Consider the following 26321-nt stretch of genomic DNA (forward strand, 5'->3'; position numbering starts at 1 on the left):
GACAGTACATAATTTTTCACTGAGAGTTCTTTCAAACATTCAGGAAAAATTTGGTGTCATTAAAATCATGAAAACATCACAGGTTTTTGAAATAAGTGGAATTTGATATTAAAGTGGGAAATTTAGCTATGATTTATTATTAAATTGGGCGGTCAGTTCCACAAAAGAAGTTGACGTAGGTTGTTTATGCTACCCTTTAGAGGCTTAAGAATGACTAGAAAAGTTGTCAACAGATGTTTCCCAACAACCAACAATGAGATATTTATTTATGACACTGTAGCTGTAAATCTTGCTCATTTTTCGCTCTTACTGTTAAAATTGGAATAATTCAAAAACGAATAATTTTCTTTTGATGCGAATTTCATAAATGTGTGCTTTGAATTAATTGTGAATTATGAGCGTGTACGAAAAAAATGTCTTTTTTTTTGCTCAAAATCGATTTTTAAAATTTTATGGCTCTGAATGAGGTGATAACGGAAAATTGATTGCACACATTGAAGTCTTATATCAAGGGAATGTAACACTAAAGTTTTGTAATTTTTATTAATTTTTCAGTAGGTTTAATCGTGCGGGCGGTAAAACTTGATTCACCCGGTACAATTATAGAATCGCACAATTCCACAGGACTCTTGATATACCTACGTTCTTTCATAGACACTTTGTATTTGATGTATTTTCAACTGCACCTGCAGTACGTTGCAGTAATTATTAAAAAGAAACGAATTAATTTTAACATTTTAATTATTCAGCTTGACGTGAGTTACTTAACTACATGAAACAGCGTTGCAGATATTTTTTTATTTAGTTATGACCAAAATAATTTCCTAATTTTAAAATTTTGTTTAATTTCTTTCTTTTAAGGTTTTTTATACTAGACTAAGCAAAATTAATAAAAATTCCAAAGCTATAGAAAGTGGAAAATAAGCTTATCACATCTCCATTTTACTTGCCTGGCGAATGAAATTTGAAATAATAACTTTAACCAACAACCATAAGGAACTTTTCTTTGTTTAATTCTATTACTGTAAATGTGATAATTGGGTAGAAATTAAAGAACGTAATTGCTCTTCTACAGTGTAGGTATTTAACAGGTTAAAAAATGGTGGCATTACATTTATTTCTTTTAATGTCAAACTTTATATAATTTTTATTCACTTTTACCATAAATTCGTTGAAGTACTGCAAAGTAGGAATACGATGATTTCAATATCTAGAAATATAAATAAAAATAACAATAGACATTTTTAGATTATGCACTAAGCTACCGTCATCAGAGTCGTAAGAGTGAGGGAAAACAATTTTCCTGCTGTTAAAATAACTGGTCTTTTACCCCTTTCCATGATGATGGCTAAACTTTTGCGAATTTCCGAATCACACTCGTTCCAGTCAGACATGTAACACGCCTCAGACAGCCCCATGCTCTAAAAATTAAAAAAAAGTCAAATAAACTCGAAATTGGCAAAAATATTCAAGGATTGTCTTACCCTGTACATTAATTCATTTCCATACCAGCAATATAACGCAATTTGACAAGTCATTGTGGAAAAATAAATCATCAACAGAACAAATTGTATACTCCTGACAGAAATCTGAAAATAATATTTTTGTTAATTCAAAATTTAGATTTAATAGTAATGTTTCCTACCACTAGCATTTGAAATCCCGTCAGACAAATAACAATTACACTAGCTGCAAATTGGACAAAAATACCATTACTGAACAAAATCTCTACTTCTCCGATGTACCTGAAGCACAAAAAAAATTAAAATCTCTCTGATCAAACGATTTTGTGGACGTACTGTAAAAGAACGTTGTGGTACAAAATACACTTATTAAGCGCCCTTTTGACAAGTCTCATCTTGCATCCTCCTTCCACTTTCGTGACATTTTGCAATTTATACTTCAAAATGTCGAATTGGGCGGACCCGAGCGTGATCAAAACCGTCGGCAATATGTCCAAAGTCGAATTAATAAACGCGCCCATTGCGATACCACAAGTTTGCGCAATTACCACTTGGTACTGGTAGGTTTTTATATCGAATGGGAACCAACCAGGCAATGGCAACATATGATCAGGATCGTCGTCTATAAAAGGAAACATTCCGTAAAACGCAACTGTTAAGATGCACAAAACTCGAAATAATCTCGCCAGATACTTGACTTCGATCATGTAACTTTCCACGATTTCTATCTCGAATTGAGTCAAATCGGTCAGAATCGGATGTTGGAGAAGTGTCTCAATGTCGACCATCTTTTTGTTATGCCATAAAAAATTCGTGAGCTTGCAGAGAAAAGCAGCTTGCGTCATGCAGAAGAGCAGAGTTTCAGACAGTTTTGCCAGATTGTCTCTTTCCATGAATAAAACCGCAACCATCGACAGGAACTCGGTCCACGAGTATAAGAACAATAACATTCCGAAAACAACAAAAGGGATTTTGTAGTGCAGTGAAGGGTAGAAGCTTCCGAAGAGGAGAAATTTCCTTTCGGTTTCGAAAGTGTCGGTTAGTATTAGTTTCTGAAAAAGAAATAGAAAACTTAGTGTGTTGGGAAATCTTGTGGACTCACTTTTGATGTGGCCTTCATAACGGTCAAGCTAAGAATGAAGGGAAAAGAATTGTAATTAGTGAGTTGGGTACCCGATTATTAAGTAAATGGGAGGTAAGAGATACAATTTCAAATATTAATTCCCGTGTCTGTGAGCAATTAGTTCGTTATTAATTTATGCAGTCATCCCTGTGTAAAAATAGGATCAAGCAAGGAAAGGGGTATGGGATGTAATTGACTTTTAAATATTCCAGCAGCCACACTTATCGCCACAATGAGTTTTTAATCAAATTTGAAACTGTTCAACTTCGTAATTACAGCTGCCGTTTTTCTCCAAGTTTTCTATATAATTACCACACTGATCATCAATAGATAATAATCGTTTGTTTGTTGTGACTTCTCGTGTTGTTTCCAAGGTTGCGATCTCCCCAAACCCACTTCAAAGCCCATTCCTTATCAACTACTTTATTAAATTACTTTAACAATATATTACAAAATATCAACTATAAAGAACTTCACTACATATCATAAGGTACGTAGCTGCTTGCACAAAATTTTCTTTAATCTGCATTTTCGTTCGTCAGCCACGCCACGACGGAATTTAAGTGTCTTTCTCTCCAGCTGATCCTGATCTTGATTGCGTCGACTGACGCCTGCATCAGAGGGGCCACAGACTTCAAATCTTTCTGATGCAGCTTGTAGAATTGTGTCAACTAAAACACACTCACTTAGTAAATAATCGAGATTCGGCGTCGTACTTACATCTTGTAAGTCAATCTCTGTTGACAGGTAGGCGAGAAAGTCTTGACATATCGCGTTAAGAACTAGGTACACGTCCTCGTAGGTGCTGTACACTCTTTCCCAATTTAATCGCAAGAAGTGGAAACCTGTACGAATCCCTACGAGATGGTTTATGGACTCCCACACGTAAGGGATGTACTCTAAAGTGATATTGCCACTCAGAGACAACTCCAAATACCTGGAAAAAAATCTTGGGTGAGTACTGCTGGAATTGGGAACCATCAACTGCACCTGTTTATTAGCCAAGGATCGTGTGTGCACCCCAGACTCAAGTATGCAGTTTTCAGATCCGCCGGAGAAATTTGCGAGGACAAAGTCCTGTTCCATAAGAAGTCCCACTCCCTCAAGCTTCCAGTTTTGATTCCCATGCACTGAACCGTCGATCGGTACTCATAAGGAATACTACAAATGCATTTTTATTTAAATTTTTCGTGTTTCCACCTAACTCACGGGTTTTTAGTGTCAGGATCTGCTTGTTGCATCCACAATAAAAATTCCGCTTGTGCCCATTTGATGCACGGTTCGTATCTGAGCTCGCAAGCTACTTGGATCAATCTCCATCTCAAAATCTTGTCGTTTTGTGTCTCGTTAGCTTTTTCTCTCGATCCCAACGAATCGAATTTGTACTTCATCAGATTGGTCATGTACTTTTCGAAGGCTCCAGTGTATTCGTAATTGTTGATAATAAATCTGATCTCTTCGAGACTGTTGAGCGCTGTCAGCCACGGAATGTAGTTGGATTCTTTGTAGGTTAAGTATTTTGTCAACTCTAAAGGAATGCTGTAATTTAGTATCTCCATCTGAGCTAATTCGAAGGCGTCGTCGATCAGTTGGCCTCGACTGGCGACAGGTATTTCCCAAGGGTCATGGTACAATTGCTTAATCAAAAGCTTCCAGTTGTGATTGTCATAATTCACTCGAAAATATCCTAGCAAAACAATTTTTACAAAAAAGCGGTTCTACTTCTGCTTCTACCACACACAAACCTGCTTGTTCGATATTAAAAAGCACCCAAGAGTCGTTTCCAGGTGTTGTAATGTTCAATGTCGTATTTCGTTCCTTTTTAAGCCAATCGTACTTGATGACATCATCTGTGGTAGTGTAGGTGAGAGGTATGTACCAAAGAGTGTTGTTATTGATGTTGTCTTGAATGAAGATCTGCTGTGAAATGACAGCTTCTCCGGTGTCATAATCCCGGTTGACTGTCACAAAGGGATAACCTTTTTGCTTCGTCCACGACTCCATAAAGGTCTTCACGGTCACATCTTCAGGAAGGACAGTCGCGTTTTTCGCAATTTCTGTAAGTGACCCCCAGAGAGTCTCCTGGTCGGTCGATTTGTACGACCTAAAAGAGAGTCAAGCTTTTCCGAAATAACTCGCTCTCGAGCAACTTACAAACTCTTCAAATAATGCTGAAGTCCTTGTCTAAACACCGGTCTTGTCAAAGTGTAATTCAACATCCTGATCAAACTCGTTGCTTTGCTTTGTATTATGGTGTCGAAGATTTGCTCGATTTGTATGGTCTTCTTGAAATCGGTTTGGATCGCGTGTGTGGACTTCAAACTGTCCAAACTGAAACTCTTGTACATCACCCTCAAAGGAAAATCGTTGCTGCTTTGCCATCTGGGCTTCAACTTCAAACAAAATTAGGAGTTGCTCGTTGCTCTCTATAATACTCACGCTGGTTTGCACAACTTCCGCCATAAAACTCCCGATTCCCTCGTTCAACCACAGATCGTTCCACCATTTCATCGTCACCAGATTACCGAACCACTGGTGGGCCAACTCGTGGGTTAAGGTGATGAAAATATGTTGCTTGATCTCCCAGTTCTTGGAAAACTCCTCTACGAGAATAGCAGATTTGCGGAACGACAAGATGCCCCAACTCCCCATGGCGCCTCTTGCAAAATTAGGAATTGCCAAAAGATCGATTTTGGGCAAGGGATATTTGATTCCCAGATAGTCTTCCAGGAACATCAAGATGCTCTGCGCCGCTGCAAGAGCGTATCGTGCCCTTGGCAGGTCACTTTCTGGGGCCCATATATTGATGACAGGTCCCGCAACTTTCGAGTTACTCCGCAAATTGTGGAAATCGCAAATGGTGAAAGACACCAAGTATGTAGGCATCGGAAGGGACCTCTCGAAGTGGTCCCAGACCCATCCGGGAGCGTTGGCTCTACAGATTAAATTGTGACAGGGTTTGAAGAGTCTGAAACTGTACTCACATGGGTTCGGTGTCTTTCAAAGGCATGTTGGTGAGGACAGTCATGTTGGTTCTTCGCGCAATACTGATTTCGAACGAAGACTTGAAGTTGGGTTCGTCGAAGCAAGGGAAGACTCGACGGGCAAAAATCGGTTGAAAATAAGTCGTAGCCAACCATCTGGAAAAAAGATGCTACATCTGGTTGCGAGACGTGACCAAACCCACCTCGTCTCTCCTTCCAAGCCCTTGTAACTCGTCCTGTAAAATCCTGCCAGGTTGTTGGTGATATTCCCCGAGAATTTGATATTTATCGTGTAATTGTGGTCGACTTCGAGGAGGTTTCGCATCACTATGATCAACTTGTAATTCTCCGCTTCTTTGTACACTTCTTGTATTACAAGCGACGTCGTTTCTCTCCCGATCAGTACCTCATCAGTCGAATTATTGCCTTCGTCGGCGTCCACAATGATAACAGTATTGTTCGGAGCTGTGGCATTTTTCTGATAAATATCTGGCTGATCGCTGTCACTTTCTTTGTTGTTCGTGTTCTCGTAACGCAAAACCGTTGCTTTTACAGTCAACACGGTCACGTTTTGTTCCGTTATGTCTAGATCGTCTAAATTCATTACGATTTTGTTTGTTTTACTCAAACACCTGACTGTGATTTTAACTTCGCCGGTATAGGTAAAATTGTCTTCGGAAAACTCGTCCAGAATCGGGAACAACTTCAGACGGTAGTGGATGGGCTTGAGGTGGACCGGTAGCCTGATGTTCTCTTCTGTCTCTTCGTTTATTGTTTTGTTGATGAGTTCTTCAATATCTTTCATATCTTCTTGCAGCTGAAATCGACAGCAACAAAGCTTTGTCAGAGAGATATCAGAGGGAAATCAGAATTGCAATTTCATTAAATACTTTATTGAAACCGAGAATTGACAAGTTATTCATTTTCAAGCTCAGGTTTAAATGCCCAATAGATAAACAAGTGTTGCACAATAAAGATGGATTAGTTTATGATATTCGGACCAGCGTAGCGTGCGACCTTTAAATAACAATGAATTATCATTCAACCAACGCGAAGACGACAAAGACACGCTGAAAATGTGCAATTTAAAATTCTATTGCCATGTTTAAATTGTGCACATAATCTAGTAATAGACACCTTAAAGATATAATTGGTATCTGCCAATTATTATCAATAGAGGAACACGTTTGTCAATTTAAATTTATTATATAACAATCAATGTCAAGTAAACAATGGTGGTCAAGAAAAACAAAATTAAAGAACTCGTCAAGTTCCCTCTTATTATCCATTTTGTTGTCAACAAAACGTTTCCGGTCTGAAACAAAAATTTTTCTTCAATTAATAAATTATTGTGAACCGTGGCTATCAGATAAATCCTTCGGTTTGGATTCGCATCGTTTTATGGCAAACCTTGACACGTATATGTCAGCTGGTTGTAAATTGTGACCTCTAATCCGGCGAAATTTCAACAAATCTAACTGTTGCCCAAAACTAATAATTCGCGAAGAGCCAGAGAACTTTAAATAGAACGTAATAGAGGTGTATTTGAAGGTTATCGGTTGTAACCACGTTAATTGAACATAATTATGGTGATCCAATCGTTTAATTTGCATCCTACTGTCCGCAGCACCATAATAGAAGTCCAGGACTTAATTTGGTGCCAAATATCCAAATATTAACTACCTGAATAATTATTTCTAAATAACAACTTTACGAGTTGTGACACTATTTTTTCCGTTTCCTATTTAAATACAAAACAACATTATGGTCAGAAACATCAATAAAATTACATAACGAGTACTGAATGTATAACAATTATCTGTGACGGTAATTGTGTTGGACATCAATCAATCAGTCCGAGCGTATCAATTTAAGAAAAAAAAATATCACAGTAAGATTGAAATGTGTGCAAATTTACCTCCTCCAGTTTGTGACTAGGGCCGTAGTAGTACATCAGAACTATGACTAGAAGTAGGGAAAAAACTGCGATTAGCACGAAGGCGATTGCTCGTTTGGTGGTGACGAAACATCCCCCGTTTCTGTGGTATCTTATGTCGTCGATGGACTCTTCGGCCAGGAACTCCGACCTGGTCGAGCCTACGCCGCCTCTTCCCATCGTGTCAAATCGATCACAAATTCACTTTCACTAACTGCTCTTCCAGCCAAAAGTCGAAGACCGTGCATCAGGTACGACTGTTACAGGTGGAGTGCTAACGTATCCTACCTGTGCGCTAAATCACATGATTAGCAATTAATGGGATCTTTCAATATTTGCAGGTGTTGTTATCTGGATTTTTTACTTTTGTGCTGTGACCTCCGCGACGAAGAAGTGTGTACACGGTGTGCACACGCCTAAAGCTCTAAAAATCGAATCGAAATACATAATATTTTTATTTGCTTTGGACGCAGTAACGGTCACATTTCGATTGTTTTGTGCATTTTTATGAGCCACTTTCATGCACAATTAGCAAGTAAAAGTCGAATAATTGCTACATTAACAAACAATGCCGTAATTGGCAGGTGCGAGATGAACCAATGTAACATTTAACTGTCACGGGAGTAATTAATAAATTGTGTTAAGCGGTTAGTTAAACCTGTTGGAAAATGGTTGAATTGAACATTTTTAAGATGCACGTGAGCGAATCATTTCGTGGCCTTGGCTATGGTCAATTAAATCTTGTGGGATCGCAGTCTGTAATAATACACTTGACCCGTATCATCCTCTGTTTTTTTCAAAAAGATTTGCATATTTATCTAGGTCAAAACCGCATAAACAACGACGGATTAAAATTGTTTAGTTGTTGCACCAAATGACATCAACTTTTAAATTGCACTTTTAAAAAAATGTGTCTTGCAAGTTTTTTTAAGCGGTGGTTTACGTCGAACACGGTGTAAGATATTTACACAACAATAATAAATTAATAAATTGACGTGCTTTGGTGAAATAAATTTTATCATTTGGGCTTTTACGTAAGCAATCACTGCGTGCGACAGACAACACGAGTTGAAGTATGTGACATCAGTAATTGAAACCTTCCTGATTTGTGTTCGGTGGAAATAAACTTAACCAGCTGCTTACTCTTTTTATTAGTAACGACTTACAAAATCTCTACTTTCAAACAATTTTTTTTCTCTCACTTAGAAATTTCAACTTTTCTCAAAGTACATAATCCTTAATAATAAGAAAGTGTTCAATACTTGGTTTACATACACTGTAAATGTTTTGGAACATTATCTTGCAAATCTACAAATTTTTTTGTGCCTTCTGTGTATAAACCTGGATCGTCACACAAGGCGATAATCCGTCCATCATTCTGCCTTACTTTTATGAACTTCTGCTTATAATAGAATAAGTAAGAAGATTAAATGTTGTCATCTTTGTTAGAAGCTTTGAGTTTAATTGATATTTATAATTATCATAATTATAAATATCATAACCAAAATTATTTATAAGTAGCTGCCTGAATGTAGGCAACCAGTAATGCATATTTGCAGCAAACTCAAATCTTGAGCAACTTATGCATATCGCCATGCAATTATATTCGTCAAAAAGGAAGTTAAATATTGTTTTGTGGAGTTTTTGACGATGATATAATAATTTTAAATTGTTATAAAAAAAAAATAAATATGTACAATAAATTAACAACTCAAGGCTAAAGAGATTAAAGATAATTCTTGGAGGATTTGTGCTTGTGACTAAACAAAACCATACATTTTTTTATTATCATTTCTTGACGCTTTACATGTCCTTTTGATGAAACGCAGTGGTTGAAAAAATTTATAAGTGTCACAACAGACGTCAGTCTTAATAAGCTCCTTCAACCATTCATTCACTCAATCAATAATGTTATTTGCCGCTTCCACACCGGTAGCGTCTAATTTACAACTAATTTGCCTGTTGTATTTTAACTGTATAATGACACCTATTGTCGGATTGACTGTGATAACTGTCGTCATCTCACTTTAAATCCAACCACCCATTGCGGGAGTAAAGTGCAGACTTTAGATACCATTTAAATAATTTCAGCAGGAATGCAAAACAGTATTGTCATTAAGCAGAGTTAATTCAGTTGTGTTCCAGAAAGGAATAACATATGTGTTGGTCCCTTGATTTTTTCTTAGGAATTTCTACAGGTAAGAGATTGCTTGACTAGTTATAGAATGTGTTTCACCATCAAAGGTTTTATCATTCAACAGATCAATAAGTCGCTTAAGTTTGATTTTTTATTGAATCATAAGTTTACATGAATAAAATAACATAAGCAAATTCGATAACATTAATTTTACAACACATTATGATTTTATATAATTAAGTATTATTTATAGTATTAAGAAAATTTTTTATTTCGAAAAAAGTTCAACCAAAACTCGCGTGTCTCCTCATTTAGGACGACGTAAAACAGGAACAGAACGAATCCTTGTAAGGTGCCAGTTACGCAAAATATAAAGAATAGTACGGTTTTTAAAAACGAGGGATTTAGTATTTCTGCTAGCAGCCCAAAAACCCAAGGCATTCCAAGAAGTGAGAACAACATCAAAGCTAGATATACTCTCAACCGAAACAATTTCTTATCAGAAGTAGTAGCTTTTGTGTAGATGACGTTGTACATGACCATACAAAATATAACAAGATTTGCCAGCACGATCAGAACAATCGGCAGTATAACAGTTAAGTAGAGTAACATCCCCCGGGGGTAGCAAAGTTCGTAAGTACTCGAAACGTAACTTTGCGTAGTTGTAAATCCTACAATACAGACCAAAACTAGCGGAGCACCCCACCCGAAAATAACAGACTTCAGGATTAAATTATTCGGAATAGCGCCAATCACTTTGACGAATCTGTAATACTGCAAAAACGCGTAGATCAGCATCCAACAGAACTGACTCAAAACGAAGTAGTGGAGAATCATCCCAATGATTTTGCATTCTTGCGGCGACTGTTTGAGGGTTTGAATCTCCGACAACTGTATGCAGATTAATTCAAGCAGAATCGCGACCGCCATATTCAACAAAATTTTAGTCCCGTGTTTGTTTCTCCATTTCTCGAATAAAAGAGCCGTCAGGAAAATTCCTACAAGACCTACGACTGACAACGAACAACCCACGATAGTGATGACGTTCAAAACGTAATCGTTGTACTCTTCTAACTCCAGATCTACGAAAGTTGCGTTTTCATCTTCTACGTTTTTCTTGTCGCTCATCAACAACAGCGCAAAGTGTGTCAAGTGGACGAAGTTGCACAGGTGCAAACTTGTGTCGTTGAATTTACCACAATAGTTGCCTCCTAGGATAGACCAATGTCCTTTTTTCGAGTTCAGTCGTTTGCCGTTGTCCCAATAGCCGCACTGGTCTCTGTCGGAAGGCTTATTCGATCTGAAGACTATAGAGATGGGGCTTTGCAAATAACTGCCGTAGCCTGGAATTGTCACACTTATGACGTAACTGGTTGAGTCAAAATTGTCGTCGACGAATAGACTGTCGCTGTAGAAGACCACGGTTATTATAAATACGTCAGAAATGTTGTTTTCGGTTTCGTTCAATATTTGGTCGAGGATCAGTTCAGGAACGTACACGGCTAGGTGTAAATCTTGTTTGTCAATGTTGTCGAAAATGTTGTCGCGTTGGAAGTCGACCAAAGAGAAATCGGTCAAGGGAGTGTTTTCCTTGCCGTAAAGCAGCAACCCTGAAATGTTCGTCAAGAATGGATTGGCTATGTGGACAATCAGTTTGTCTTTCTTGTAGACGTAAACTGCGTCAGGATCAAATGTTGCATTTGATAACAAGTCGTCGAAAACGTCGAGAACAGAATCAGTCAGATTTAGAAAGCGTTGTGATTGCTTCAACACTGTCGGATTTGTCATCATTATCTTGTTGACCAAATCCAATGCGTACGAACTGTCATTTTCGCGAATCTTGTCCAACAAAATATTCAGATAGTAGATGTCCAAAACAGTCAAACTCGTCCCAGAAATTAAACTCCAAATGTTTTGCAAAGAGACCGAATCTCTTGTTGCCAACTCCCTTAGCGTCTTGGTAACTTCGGAAACTTCCACATTCTTGGCACAGCTTCCTGTCACGTTGGACCAGTCTGCTCCGTACAAGAAACTCCCTGTACATAATCTAGTCACCGGTGTTCCATCCTCTCTTAGACAGAATTCATTCGGTACTACGGCATTGTTGAGTTTCGTCACAGGCCAAGACAACTTACAACTGTCGTACCAAGTTTTCTCAGGCAAACAAAACTCGCTGCTTTTGAAATACACAACTTCTACACTTTTGAGTCTCGCCAAACAACGATAGTACTCGTTGGTTATGTTTAAGTTCCTGCCGGTACTGACGTGAAACAAGACGTCCAAGTAGTCTTGGTAAGTGTCGAACGTGAAAATTTCCATCAGTCTTATTTCTGGATTGAAGGGTTTTAACAAAAGTTTTAGCTTTTCGTCGATAAAGTCGTCGAGCAATTCGGATAAATCGCAAGTAAATTTTTTACACACATCACGAATCAGTAGTCGGAGGGCGTACTCGTTTCCTCTTTTCTTCCTATAAGCGATAATCTTGTTGGACTTGAGGAGCGACATGGTTGACGAAAAGGCTTCACACCAGTACTCCCCCATGTACTTTTTCATGTTCACTCTGTAGACACTCAGCGAGTACGGTAGAGTAGTACCATCCTCGAAGACGCGCTCAATCTTCAATTTTTCCTTCAATGTATTTTGCGCCGAATTTGTGAAGCAATAAATCATGTATTTGCCTTTGTACTGTTTGATATTTGCCGAAACGTAAATCAGTAGGAACAGTTTTGTGTTCTTCTCCTCGAAAGACAACACCATGTGGGCTTCTTTAACATCCAAAGCACTTCTTTGGCAAATCCTACAGTCCGTTCGGAAATTTCCATATTGTAAGTGGGTTCGATTGAGATAAAGATCTAATCCTTGTACCGACATGATACCCAACGGGTCTTTTCCCACTCGACACGAATCATTTCCAACCAACACCTGCAACGTCTTTTTTTCAGCAGCTGTCTTAAACCTGGCCAAATCTTCACAATCTTTGCTCCTGCAGTAGCACTTGTAACTGTCCAAACCAGCACGCAAACAGTTTTTTGGACAATCGTAAAGTAAGAATTTCTTGTCGAAGTATTGCACAAATCTGTTAAGACTAGTACAGCTGTCAACTTGTACCATTTCTGTTTTTGCATCGAACACGAGACAATCTCCGCTGTAAAACTCTGTGTAATTTGTAATATTCACCGGATACGTTTCGCCATAATCTTCTCCAACTCCGGTGTACTCGAAAGGACCATAACTGACTACTCTTCGAGCCGGGAACCAAAAACGTCCCTCACTCTCGTTACCAAAATGTATTTTCTGTGGTTTTCTGTGGAAGTAATAGTTTCGTTGCCACTGTCGAGGTTCTGTTACCTGCACACAGTACTCCTCGATTTCTCTATAATTATCTGGACATGACTCGTCACTTTGGGATATTGCTTCACATCTGGGGGTTGTCGAGGGGTGCCACAACCCGTCCAGACAAATTCTGGTGATTAGTTTGTTGGAGTTGTCGAGACACGGAGGTTGCGAGATGACCAACTGATTTCGCAACCCTTCAGATATCCATTTCGCCTTGGCCTTAACACCAAGCACCACAGACTCTTCCATTGGACAAATCTAAAAACTAGATAAAGCGAATGTTCTAGTTGAAGAGTTTAGCTCACCTTAGAAGGAGAAAGAGTTGCTGGCAGACACAAAAATAAAAGTGTCACCAATGACATTCTTGTTGGCGACATTTTTTGCTTACTAAGATGTTTGCCATCGATGAGGCAAAGAGTAAACACACAAAAGAATCGCATGGTCCTTGCGTGGTAACTTATCGCTTACTAAATAAAATTAAATCGTAGTGTAATTTATAATTTCGGTTCTTATGAACTACAGTCGTAAAGGACAAGATAAGAGAAGCATTAAACAATGCTAGTCAAAAGGTAAAATATTAGATGTAATAATTGTGATTAAATATTGTATTTGTCTGTTATTTACAATATTTTTCTTGTTGCAGATTTTTCAAAAAATGTTGGCTGTGTTTAAGGCCTTGCCCTTGCTGATTTTGTTGTTATCGGTGAGTACCTTGAACTTTTAGAGATGATTTTTGACCCCAGTCGCAGGTAGAAGCTCGCCACCGAAGAAGCATAGATTTGATCGCCGCCCACAGCCTCATTTCCGACTCGAGGCTTCCGCGAGAAGTCACCCCCAACACTTACAACCTCCACCTGGAGCCCCACCCCAGTGAGGGCCACTTCAGCGGCAGAGTCCGCATCAATGTCACTTGGCAAGAACCCACTGACAAAATTACGCTACATGCACACGAAGATTTGGAGATTTTTAAAATTATCGTCACACAATTTGCTGCAGATGATGAAACGTGAGTAAATAACAGATAACGAAATGAGATTGTTGTGTTGACGTTTGTAACAGCGAAAAGGCGTCATCAACTCCTCTACCGCCAACTGAAATCCGAGTTTTGAAAACTGAGAGGGTGCCGAAGAAGCCACTTTATGTTATACATTTGGAGAAGTCTGCAAATAGGGGCACGCAGTGCGAGGTGGACCTCACTTTCAAGGGGAGGTTATACAACGACACCAGTGAGGGGTTGTTCAGGAGTAGTTACATCGATCCTGAAACTAAAACCCTGAAATGGTTTGTTGCGACTCACTTTCGACCTAACTTGGCCAGAAGAGTTTTCCCTTGTTTCGACGAACCAGCTTATAAAGTACCGTTTGTAATTAATGTAGCTAGGCACAAATCGATGGTGGCGTTGTCTAACATGCCCCTAGAGACCACCGAAAAAATGTAAGTCAATTTTTTTTACGAGTTTCTTCAAGCGCAATCACTATTGATTCAAGGGAAGGGAAACCTGACTGGGTGTGGGATAGATTCCAGCAGACGCCACCAATGTCTACATTTTCTGTTGGAGTGGTGGTTTCAGAATTTGCCAACACAGATTACAACACTACTGACGAAGAAAACAATTTCAGTACGTTTTAATAATCTTCAGCAAACCACTCTCATTCGAGTCGTTACAGATTTTGAAATCAGAGTCTGGGCACGTCCTGATTTTATCAGCGCTTTAGCTAATGTGACAGACACGGTAAGAAAATCCATCAAGATCTTGGAAGAGTTTTGGGGTTGTGCTTACCCCCTTCCGAAGATAGATCTATTGGCACTTCCCAACTACCAAGCAACGCGTCCCGCCGACAACTGGGGACTGCTTCTCTTCAAGTAATTTCTCTTTCTTCAAATAATTCCTCTCTGATTTGTTGAATTGTTAGGGAGAGCGAACTGAGTGGTCGTCGTTCTTGGCACGTTTCTCAAGAGCTGGCGTACCAGTGGCTGGGAACTCTTGCAACTCCTTTCTGGTGGAGTGATGCTCATATCAACAATGCTTTAGCAAGATACGTAACAGCCTACACCACCGTCAAAGTGATTGTCTTGATTTGAAAATATTTCCAACATTATTGTCAAATTTTTTCCAGATGGAAACAAACGAGTCTTTCAACAACTGGCCCATGACAATGCTCTACTCAATTTATTACGAATTTAGCAAGAGATATCCTCATGGCAAAAGCACAGCCATTAAGCAAGACTCGACGTCTGCAAAAACTGAATTGGTTTTCCGAATGTTGAACTATACTCTCGGTGAAAGAACGTTCAAGCATGGACTGCAAAAATTCATGACCGATAGGTAAAATTAATTGATTTATTTGTTGTTCCTCGAGGTAAAAATTTTCAGACAATATAAGACTTTCTTCGGAGATGATATCTGGAACGCTCTGACCGAACAGGCGAAATTTGATAACGTTTTAGATGACTCCATGACTGTTAACGCAATTGCCGCCTCTTGGATTACCAAAGATCGATTACCTGTCATCAACGTCACAAGAGATTACAAGAAGAAAACTGTCAGCATCGCTCAGGTTTGTCGTAATTTTGTGGCAGTAATGGAAACAGTAATGCACAATTATTTTCGAATTAAATCTTTTTAGAGAGTTTACTTGAGGGAGCGCCCCCATGACGTACCAGACCAAGAAAAATTCGTCTGGTGGATTCCTATAATACTAATCAGACAAGACAAAATGAATTTCACGAATTCTACACCGACAATCTGGATGAGAAAAGAGAGAGAAATTACTCTGACGAATGTACCTTCTTCGGATAATTTCATCATTGTAAACCCCGAAGAAATTGGACCCTTCCCTGTAAATTACGATGTTAAAAACTGGAACATGTTGGCTCAGTATCTTTGTACTGAGAATCGTATGAAGATTCCAGTCAACACCAGAGCCAAATTGCTTCACGACGCCTGGAATTTGGCTTATGCTGGCGACTTGAGCTTCGCCACGGCTCTGAATATGACGCTTTTCCTTAAACACGAACGGGAATACTTGGCTTGGGACCCTGTCTTTACTTTAATTGACCACATCGGGAGACACATTGACAGTTCAGCTGTCCACAAGAAGTTCCAAGTGATTATAATTTTTTTCAACGAGATGTAGTCCTGTACAAATATTTTTCTAGACGTATGTGAGGCTTTTGTTGACACCGTTGTACGAGGAACTGGGAGACGAGCCTAAGGATGACGACTGTGAAGGCAAAATCCATTTGCGCAGCTCCTCTAAGGTCTTCTTGTGCCAGGCTGGGTACAAACCGTGCATCGAAGAGGCTCAAGCAGCGTTCAAGAAGTGGATGGAGATCGAGAATCCGGATGAAGGCAATCCGTTAGTTCGTCGCGATTTCAGTCCCATCTTTTTGATAATTTTATTTTAGCGTTTCTAATCAATACATTTGTCCGGTGTTTAAATGGGGAACCAACGAAGAATGGGAATTTGGTCTTCAACGTGTCATTAAATTTCCACCAAACAGGAAGCAAAATGAACGCACTTACTTATTAAAGACGCTGGCGGGATGTCCTAATGAGGCGGAAAAGATTGAGAGATTGCTTAACATCACCATCCTGGAGCAAAACGGGAATTTCACGGATAATGACGTGTATTTGATTTTCAGCATGTTGACGGGAAGCGCCAATGGCTATACCACTCTCTTCAATTTCTTGAAGAAGAATTGGGACACCATCAAAGTTAGGTGAGTGGTACATTTGAAGCAAGGGTGTTTAATGTGTTGCCTAATTAAAAAATTCAAATGCTCGGATGTGTAAGAAATTAATCGATCAAAATGTCTAATGGCTAATCAGTTTTTACATATTAATTAAATGACGCACGTAATCATTATTTTCGACTATAAATTGCATATAAAAACTTTATAAAACCATCGCAAACTATAATTTTCATTTTTTCTTAGCTGCTCCTGATACAAAGTTTGAAAATTTAAATCGTGTACTATAACTGTTGTTACTGGGCAAAGAATATTTAATTCATTATTAATTACAGGAAATTTAATGTTTATAACATATTTGGATGATGTCACTTTATTTGTGCATGGACAGGGAAGATAATGAGTTTGACATAAACTCATGCGAAGGGCAATGATAACGTACCTAGCTCTATAATTTTTTAATCTAAATATGTATATCAGTTGTCATAATGTTTTAAACCATTATAACGGTTAATTAATTATATACAGGGTGTTTTCGTAGTTTTAGCCTAAATCTTCTTAGTAAAATGTTTGTATTAACGGAGATAATTCATTGATATTTTTATTGTTTTCTAAAATTTTGAGTCCAGTCCTGTCTATTTCTCCGCTGTACTAGATTAATAATAACTGACGTGGCCTAGGATGGTGTCTTTTTGGAAATCGCTCTGCATACTCTCTGGACGCCGCAGCTGCATTCTGATAACGTGATAACATTGTCCATACATTAGCAACATATCTGTGAGCTCATTATTTTCCTAATAATAAAGCCATTCCGAGTAATTAAATGACAACTCTGAGAGTATTTTTGCTTATCGTACATGCTCATTTGATTTTTTTTTGTCAATTCTAATTTCTAACAAATCAGCGCAAAGAGCAGGACCGGTTTCAAAAATTTCAAAAAAATTAACTTATTGTATCTTCATTACCGTACACATTTTACTAAGGTGATTTTGGCTAAAACTCTTTAGAACAACGCATACTATCACATGTTAAAAGGAACGCCTCAACTTCGAAAACACTCTGTATTTTATATATAACGGGCCTTCAAATAAATTTATATTTAGAGCAACCTATGGAAATTCAATTGTTTGCAACATTTTTCCAGCGTAGAAAATGACACAAGAAACGCCTGACATTTTAACGAAATAAAATTAGGTTAGAAAATATTTTTAATTTTTGTAGTGCATTCTCCCTATTCTCCCTTCACGGAATATGACAATATAAAATTGGGAAAAAGCTTACTATGCATACTATACAACTCCGGAGAATAATCGGTTACCTACAAAAATTACTTTACACTGTTAAAACTAGAATGTCTCCTACACCTGCTCTAAATATATATTTATTTGAAGACCCGATAGAGTGAACCCACTGTGATAAAGAACGTAAAAAATTATCATTTCTGCTAGAAGTTAATAAAGACGACACAAAACAAAAATAATAAATTATTATTAACATACGTCAAGAAATAGATTTATTTCTAAGTAACAAGAAAATAAATAAAATATGAACTGGTTGCAATTATAGGAATATTTTTGTTTTTATTTTCTTAGAATTGTGTCTTTCTCCAATTACGTTATTTATAAGTATTTGTAATTATTGTCTCTATCAGTTGAGGAAAAAATACTAGACAAGATAGCGATTCTCTCCATACATATTTAAAATTCAAGGTTCACTGCTGTCAGTTTATCAACAATTTACAAAACTGTGTACTAGAATTATTGCTCTGTTGGCGATAATGCAATTAAAATTATTATTATTATTATTATTATTATGAAACAATTTACATTTTCCAAAAGATATAAAAAAAGCTGCGCGCTTTTTACCACAATTATTACATATGACATTTGTTATGCAAGATTTTTTGAACTTATCTTAGATCAATTTCCTGTAAATGTGACAACGTGTTATTGTTCCAGTCGCTTCTTATAAACAATTACTCCTACTGGAAATTCTTTTACGACTCGTACACAACGTTATTACCTTCAACAAAACTGTAATAATAAAAAATGCACACACAAAAAGTTTCTTAGCAGTAGCAGACAAAATCTGGACCAGCCTTTTAATCTTGTGAATCAGCAAAAATGGACGTTATTGTCACGAAACGCCTAACTATTTTTTAAAGTATATGATTTAGCTTCATTGCTAAACATAAATACATACCTAGAGGCACTAATTATGCGGTGCATTTTACAATGTTCAAGCGTGCTTATCTTGAAATTTCTATGGAAAAAAAATTAGTAGAGGTCGTTCGACATTGCTTGCAAATTTTCAAATAATTCACTCCAAATCATGTAACCAGGTATCGTAACTGATAAGTAAATCAATGCCAATCATTTCAAGGATACAACCTTATCGATAAATTTACAATAGTTTTACAGCTGTAAAAGTATTGATTGCGTTAGGTCTATGAATTTCTTAGAGTAAATCAAATAAACATTATGGAAGGTTTAAAAAAAATCGTAAAATTTGAACATACAACGATTAAAGAGGTTTTTCTGTTGGTCATATGTTAAGTCATCTTTTTAATATCTAAATCCTACACTAAAAACAGCAATTTAAAACACGTTTCCCAGAACAACGTGTTTTAAAAAATTTAAAACACGAAAGAAGTATGAACAAGAATGGTTTATTAATCACAAGTATAACTAGTCAGAATACAAGTTGATAATGAAAATTCAATTTTAATTCTTCTCATTTGTATGAAAGTGAAATTCACATTTATGAAAATATTGAACACCATTGGTTGACGATGATGATGATGAAGTATCACTTGTAGATAACTCGGTTGTAGTAGTTGTTGTACCCCCAAACACCTTTCTGGCAATTTTGATGCGTTCCTCTACGCAATCTTCGATGTATCCTTCTGCGACGGTAGAAGAACGCCAACCGCCATGTCGTTTCACTGAAACTAGATCTCCACCTCCTGCAGCTAGCAAAGTTGCGGAGCTTCTTCGGAAGCAGTGCCCCGTATAAGTTTTAGGATCCTCTAACTTCAGATACGCGGCAATTTTAGAGGGAAGTTGACCGAAGGTGTTTATTCCCACAGGCTGTCGAGTACACTTCCCATTATTATAAAACAAGAAGAATCGATCATGAGATGTGTTCACGGGACGTAAAGATGCATATTTTCGGTATATGGTTAAAGGGTTAACCACGAAGCCTTCTCCAATAATGGTGAACTTTCTATCTAAATGCGTTTTGGTATCTCGAAGTGTTACAATGAGAACTTCTCCAGTATCTTGAATATCATTTACAGTGAGGTCGCATAACTCCTTGCGCCGACATGCTCCAGCAATGCCGAAAATCAAAGCAGCCTATAAATTAAGGGAAAATTATTATTTTTTGTTTTAACAACCAAAACATAAATACCTTCACAAATAAATATGTTTCGTCTGCAGCTTCTAACAAAAACTTTTCAATATGTTCACGAGATAACACCTTCGATTTTTTCGCATGATGTCCCACATTTATCTGCTTGAGGTAAGCAGTTACACTACAAAACTTCTCAATGCACAGGTTTTCTTTCACTTTTAAAGAGGACTTCAGCATCGAATAATGCGGCCAAAGTGATGCAGGTGACAACGTTTCTTGCTACAAATCAAATTAATTAATTATAAACTATGTAACTGAAAATGGATAATTCCAGACTTACCTTCTCGTCTAAATAAGCGAGTATTACCTCTTCTGTTACAGCGGAGACTTTGTTGTTTTCTCGCCAATAGCAGAAACTTGCATAAACCTTCTCGTACGCAGCTTTGGATTTCACGGGTAACAATTTTTCCCGCAATAAGTTCGCTTTCTTTAAAATATTTTCAGGAACTTCGTTTGACTTTTCCATTTTCGTTTATTTAATAAACAACATATCCATAGCGACTAGTGACGAACGTAGTTGACCAACAGAAAAAATTTTGAATAACACTCTTGCGAAAACTTATAAAGTATCTCGGGTGTCTATGCAACTCGACTGCGTCTCGTTGCATAACGACAACCTCGAACTTTAAACTTAGGTTTTCGCACTCGTATTATTAATAACTATTTTAACTAATTTTTAAGTGAAGTATAAAGGGTTCAATGATGTTAATTACGTAATTTCAGTTTTAATTTATTAATTAAGTAATGATTCATCTAGATTTATAGAAGATGAAAGCAGTCAAAAATTTACGGCTAGATTCAAATATTTAATCACATAATAAGACTTAATAAAAGCAAACATTTTAGTTTATCTCGAGACAGTTGCGATTACTTATATAATTATCAAAACACGATTTAAGAGTCTTCAAATTTAGCTAGAAATGTATTTTATTTACGTCTCTTTCAATCGTTAGAGGTCAAAACAACAAGGTCTTTGTTTTAGGTTCGAAGGGAAACTCCACTTGTGGAACAGTCTTATAACATCGGCAACGACCGTCTTCAAGACTCAGGAAGGACTCGATATGGTATCTGAGTTGTACGTTCAACGTCAAAGCGAATTTGGAACAGCCGACTTCGTTATCGAGAAAGCCCTGAAGAACATCAAGGAAGAGACGAAATGGAGCAACGATAACCTTCCAGTTATCGAAAAATGGCTCGACGAATATTTACAAGCCAACAATGCAACCAAATAATCACTTGTAATCATCGTATTGACCTATTAAAATCAATAAAATCGTGACTAAACATGAACCTTATCGGCTTGTCCACGTATGAAATAACATAACAACGTTAAATATATTTATTGTATAAAATATAAAATAATACAAAAGTTTAACAACTTAGATCCAGTTTTTCTTAACTAGGGCTAGGACCGTAGCTTTGAGTTTGTTCCTGTGCGACGGACCCAGCAAGTCCTTTCGACTCCAGTCGCTGTCTTGGAAATCTTCGAGACTGTTCTGGACTTTGCCCCTTTCGGTGCAAATCGGTTTCAACATGACGAGCACGTGGTAGACTTCTTCGGGAGCTACTTGGTTCAACTCCTCAACAAACGCATCCCAAGAGAACTGACTCACGTCCAAATCAAACTCTTTGAGAGTACTTATGAAGCTATCGTAATACAAACGAATCAGGTCGTCTAAGTGTTCATCAACGACCTCGTTGATGACACTCGTGAACATAAAAAACACCAAATCTCGGATGATGGAGCTGTAGGTCATGATTTGCAAATCCACGATTTTATTCTTGATGGGGGTCCCTGACTCGTTCCTCAAGATCATGGTGTTGCTCACCCAGTAGTCTGAGTGGGACATGCTGCCGAAGGGCTCGTTAGGTGGGGGCCTGTCGACGTAGGGGTTAGCGGCGGCGAAATCTACCACTTTCTGGATCCGATCGAGATACGGTTTCAGTTCTTCTATTTCGACAGCCCCTTCCATAATACTATTGTGGAAGGCTAGACCAACTTCTGGGGGTAGTTGCTCCAAACCTTTGTTTTTCATGAGACTCGGCATGACCTTGCTTTGGAACAAATCCGGTTTGAGGAGCTTGAGCGCAATGGGGACGGCGTGAAACCGCGCCAGGTCCTTCAGGATGAGCCTGGACGTGTCCAAATCGAACCCCACCAAGCGGTCTTCAGTCCTGTACCCTTGCACTTTGAGATTTTCGAAGATCAACACTCCGTCCTCGTCGACTTCGTTCTTGTTCTCATCGAGGCACACTCTAGCGCCGTAGCACTTGGGGAACAAGTTCTCGAAGAGTTTCTCTTCGGGGACGCCGTACTCGCGTTGCAGCTGGTTGAGGGTCGGAATGGTCTCAGTATAGGCGATCACTTCTTTCTTGAACGTGACGGAAATGTCAAAAGCCACCCTCAGCATCGCATTAGCGGGGATCAACTTGGCCACCAGGTCGTAGCTTTGCTCTTTTCCGGTGTCTCTCTTCACCACCACTCGCAGAGCGAGCATTATGCTTCCGTAGTGCTCACCTGGTGCAGTTAGAAGAGTCGTTTTCTGGTCGACGATTTCTATGTCACTTCCCAGCGTTTTGGTCAAAAGACCGCGCAGATCGTTCACTTTCGATTTCACCATTTTGATGTGATTGACTATCGCGAGACTACTGCTGTTGTAAACTACGATAAAAGTACTCGAGGGGACACCGTCACGTGACGCGAACGTTTAAACCATTAATGTTGGAGAGGGCACTTATTTAATTGAAGCAAATTGGCACTGGCTTATTGTTCAATGAAACAATGATAACGCGGTTTTTCTTTGGCAAAAATCACAATTTGACGGAGGACACGGCGGTGACAACCGCTTTAGAATTTAATTTATGACACCCACCCAACACTGGAAAATTTTAAAGTAAGTAATTTAGTTTTTATTGGCTGATTAATTCCGCAAGTACAGCGCTATGTTACGGTCATCACATGTCAGCTCAACTCATTACTAGACGTTATAATGACCCCAAAACTGTTTGGCACTAGACCAAATGTAGCAACTATTTTCATTCCCTCGACCTAGCTACTATGTACCTTCTAATTATACCCATAAATATATGACGTATCACTATTGTACGTTATTGTAAATTATGCTGAAATATTTGTAAACTTCCTCCGCATTAAATACAGAGTGATTCAGCAATAAGTCAAGTAGGTCATCTGCTGTGGTTGGTGAAATGAAAATTGAATTTTTATTGAAACGGTTCAACCACAAATAATTAAATGGACGCCCTCGGACTTCGCATCGACGACTAATCAATGTCCAGAACGTCAACACTGTTTATCTACACACAAGAATTATTTTGAACTAGTAGTACTTATAATTTTTTACGTTCAGTGAAATTTTTCATTTGTGTTTACTCAAGTGTGACCAGATTATTTAAGTATCTAGAGAAATGGAGTGAACTTAATCAAGCAAATCGGAATGACATTGATTTCACGAGAAGAAATCTCAGTGAAAGAAGAAAATTTTACAGAATTTAAATTCAACACATTTCCAGTAGCAGGTGCAGAAAACAGAATTAAAATTAAAACAGAACGGCACCTGTTTTGAGAACAAACAAGAATAAGTGTGTTAAATTTAAACATAAATGTTTTAGAATCATGCGCGAAGTAAATTGGAATCTGCACTTTTTATTTTGTCTAGTTTACAACTTTGTTTGAAGTAAACTAATGATAGGTAAATGTCTTCAAGTTATTTATTCCTGTATTTGAATTTTAATAATTAAATTAGATACTTTGAATATACAGGTTGTTTCACGAGTGATTATAAGCCCGACGGAATTGAAAATGCAACCCACAATACATTTACAAAGTTAACGTGGATATTTGTTTTTTTATTTAAGATAAATAAAACATAGTTAGCTGTACAGTTTCGTAACTTTTGACATAAACGTCATTCGCTTGGTTAAATGAAATTGTGAAAAAACGAAGAATTTTTGGGAAAATGTTTATTATCTGCATAAACGCGCAACGACACTAAAGCATTTTTATTACATTCGGTATAAATCAGGCTCATGTCTGTTTTCTCATCATTCCAATACATTTTTATCGTCGTATTTCAATTTTTTAAAGTTTTTCGTAAATGTCTGTTGTGACAAATAAAATTATTGGATTCATAATTCACTTTAAAACAATAAGGTATTTAAAACGTGGCTACGTTTACTTTGGAAATGTATTGGGGGTTGTATTTTCAATTCCCCGGGCTCATTATCACTCGTGAAATACCCTGTATAAATAAGTATGTATTTTTAATCCTAACACCGACAAAAAATATTTAAAAAACGAATAAAATTGTAAATAAATAACTAATAATAATTAATTTGTTCGTTTGTTGAGCTTTGTCGTCCTCGAAGATTCTCTGATTGATCACAGGTGAGTTGACACGGTCTTTTGCAAAATATGCTGGAATAACCTAAAACACATATCAATAATAAGTAACACCCTTTGAATGAAATGTTCAATAAAACATCACAACATTTAGTTCGTCGACATTTAGAATTAGGTATGTATATAAACTTCGTCCAGCGAGAGATTGAGAGATTTTAAATTGTATTAAATTAACCCAACACTACAAAATGTAAGTACTAGAATACATTAATTAGAGCATAATTTCAGGGCAAAAATGTTACTGCTTGAAGGATATATTTTTCATGCGCTAGGTACTACTTTCTCTAGGTAGAATTTAGTGATTTTTATGTCAACTAATCTCTCGCTGGACAAATTATACTATTTATTTCAACTTATTTAAGTTAAGTAAAAAAAAATAGAGGTAATTTATGGCTGAAACAAATGTTGATATATGCAACATATCAAACACGTTACGGAATATAATGGTTATCTATCCGTTCAATGAAATAAGCATGAATTTTATTTCTTTCAAAAAAAAATTGATTTACTTTTTTGGCAACATTTCCGAATGTTTTTAGTGTATTACTTTGTCTCATTAAGATATTAATGATCTTTTTGTTGATCTTTCAAATCAATGTGAATTAATTTTATTGGGAAGCCTTCGATATATTTTTTCTCGGTGCTTAAGTACTTGAGGTTTTTATCACATAGACATAACCTAGAGACCATTCAACACTATGAAATACGCAACACTATCCTCTGACTGGTACCAAATTCGTATTTCAAAACAAATTCCTTTAAGAGCATCTCGAAATGAAAATTTCAATTTTCCGTCAACCAAAGTATACGTTTTGTTAAGACAAAGCAATTCACAACTAAAGTGGTGTCATTGGATGATAATTACAACAATATTTTTTCTACAGATAAAGGAAAAATCTAATCTTCAAATTGATTTTTTTAGTAACATATGCAACACAATATACACATAAAAATTATATTACATATCACAACATATTTAAATTAAAAATTAATTAAACAGGATTTTTTAGACAACTACCAGATGCTCATAATAGCTCAACAGTTTATTGAATTCTAAAAAAATATTTGTCTTTGAAGATTTGTCAAGAAAAACATCTTATATTTTATGTGCCTGTTAATATCAATATCGCTACCAGCGATTTATGCAACACACAATGCACACTAAACATTTATGGTCGTCTAATTAATTTACAAAGACAGTTTTTAGCAATTACAGTACCTTTTAAAAATTTTAGTACAAGAGAAGTTTGTACTAATATCTCTATTTTCACTAATCTTTTTATCTCTAGTTTCAAAATATTTTGCAAACGCTGAAACAAAACGTTTCGGGTTCTATTTTCGTCGTTATCTATAAAATGTTTATCCTGCTAAATACCTATGCATCTTGTGAGTCACAGTACAATAATTACTGCAGAATGATTTATAATTTATGATTTTATATAATCCGACATTATCTTCCATCTTTATCTCAATCTCATCGTTAGTTTGTTACCCTACTCGAAAATCCAGCTCAACAAGCACTTCTTTGCTTAGAAGAGTACACACCTGGCAATTCAGATAAGGAAATAATTGTTTTTGTAAAAAATGACTGTTTTTTGACAAGTTTAAGTGGCCCGTTCGTTTGAGAGTCTATTTGAGGAAATAGTGACAACTATTACGTAAGAGAAATCAGATGACTTGTGGAACAACGATATCTCGAATGTAAACTTATAATTGATTTTTTTAAAGCGTAACAATGCGACTCATTGAAACAACACCTGTAACAATTACAGCTTCGTTTCAATTATATAATTTCAAATCAGCACACATAAACAA

General features: G+C 37.2%; 6 protein-coding genes across 7 annotated transcripts; 1 reads left to right on the forward strand and 5 right to left on the reverse strand.

Moving 5' to 3' along the window:
- Positions 1-1109: 1109 nt before the first annotated feature.
- Positions 1110-2780, reverse strand: LOC138134757 (odorant receptor Or1-like). Of its 2 annotated transcripts, XM_069053230.1 has the most exons (5): positions 1800-2780; positions 1646-1745; positions 1485-1589; positions 1266-1421; positions 1110-1210 (listed from the first exon to the last, which is right to left on the reverse strand). In XM_069053230.1, the coding sequence occupies exons 1-5, from the start codon at positions 2411-2413 to the stop codon at positions 1148-1150; spliced, it is 1038 nt and encodes a 345-aa protein (XP_068909331.1). In that variant the 5' UTR covers positions 2414-2780; the 3' UTR covers positions 1110-1147. The 2 variants fall into 2 exon arrangements, with proteins under 2 accessions (XP_068909331.1, XP_068909332.1); XM_069053231.1 differs by having other exon boundaries at positions 1128-1421.
- Positions 2781-2993: 213 nt separating this feature from the next.
- On the reverse strand, positions 2994-7875 carry LOC138134376 (aminopeptidase N-like). The gene is made up of 10 exons (XM_069052598.1): positions 7489-7875; positions 5774-6387; positions 5571-5726; positions 5026-5521; positions 4741-4979; positions 4332-4690; positions 3796-4273; positions 3577-3747; positions 3307-3523; positions 2994-3257 (listed from the first exon to the last, which is right to left on the reverse strand). The coding sequence occupies exons 1-10, from the start codon at positions 7684-7686 to the stop codon at positions 3105-3107; spliced, it is 3081 nt and encodes a 1026-aa protein (XP_068908699.1). The 5' UTR covers positions 7687-7875; the 3' UTR covers positions 2994-3104.
- A 1673-nt stretch (positions 7876-9548) lies between these two features.
- On the forward strand, positions 9549-21468 carry LOC138134377 (aminopeptidase N). The gene is made up of 13 exons (XM_069052599.1): positions 9549-9704; positions 13623-13682; positions 13729-13985; positions 14039-14413; positions 14467-14597; positions 14647-14842; positions 14893-15043; positions 15097-15305; positions 15354-15537; positions 15607-16086; positions 16139-16338; positions 16388-16702; positions 21069-21468. Exons 2-13 carry the CDS (start codon positions 13635-13637, stop codon positions 21316-21318), a joined length of 2796 nt encoding a protein of 931 aa, XP_068908700.1. The 5' UTR covers positions 9549-9704; positions 13623-13634; the 3' UTR covers positions 21319-21468.
- On the reverse strand, positions 9781-13734 carry LOC138134375 (uncharacterized). The gene is made up of 2 exons (XM_069052597.1): positions 13285-13734; positions 9781-13237 (listed from the first exon to the last, which is right to left on the reverse strand). Exons 1-2 carry the CDS (start codon positions 13417-13419, stop codon positions 9899-9901), a joined length of 3474 nt encoding a protein of 1157 aa, XP_068908698.1. The 5' UTR covers positions 13420-13734; the 3' UTR covers positions 9781-9898.
- On the reverse strand, positions 19325-20866 carry LOC138134379 (uncharacterized). Its single transcript, XM_069052601.1, has 3 exons — positions 20367-20866; positions 20084-20305; positions 19325-20028 (listed from the first exon to the last, which is right to left on the reverse strand). The coding sequence occupies exons 1-3, from the start codon at positions 20550-20552 to the stop codon at positions 19396-19398; spliced, it is 1041 nt and encodes a 346-aa protein (XP_068908702.1). The 5' UTR covers positions 20553-20866; the 3' UTR covers positions 19325-19395.
- Positions 21412-23089, reverse strand: LOC138134378 (uncharacterized). Its single transcript, XM_069052600.1, has one exon. The coding sequence runs from the start codon at positions 22705-22707 to the stop codon at positions 21466-21468; it is 1242 nt and encodes a 413-aa protein (XP_068908701.1). The 5' UTR covers positions 22708-23089; the 3' UTR covers positions 21412-21465.
- Between the last annotated feature and the right edge of the window lie 3232 nt (positions 23090-26321).

This window comes from Tenebrio molitor, chromosome 7 (genome assembly GCF_963966145.1).
Source record: "Tenebrio molitor chromosome 7, icTenMoli1.1, whole genome shotgun sequence".
NCBI classification, from domain to species: Eukaryota; Metazoa; Arthropoda; class Insecta; order Coleoptera; family Tenebrionidae; genus Tenebrio; species Tenebrio molitor.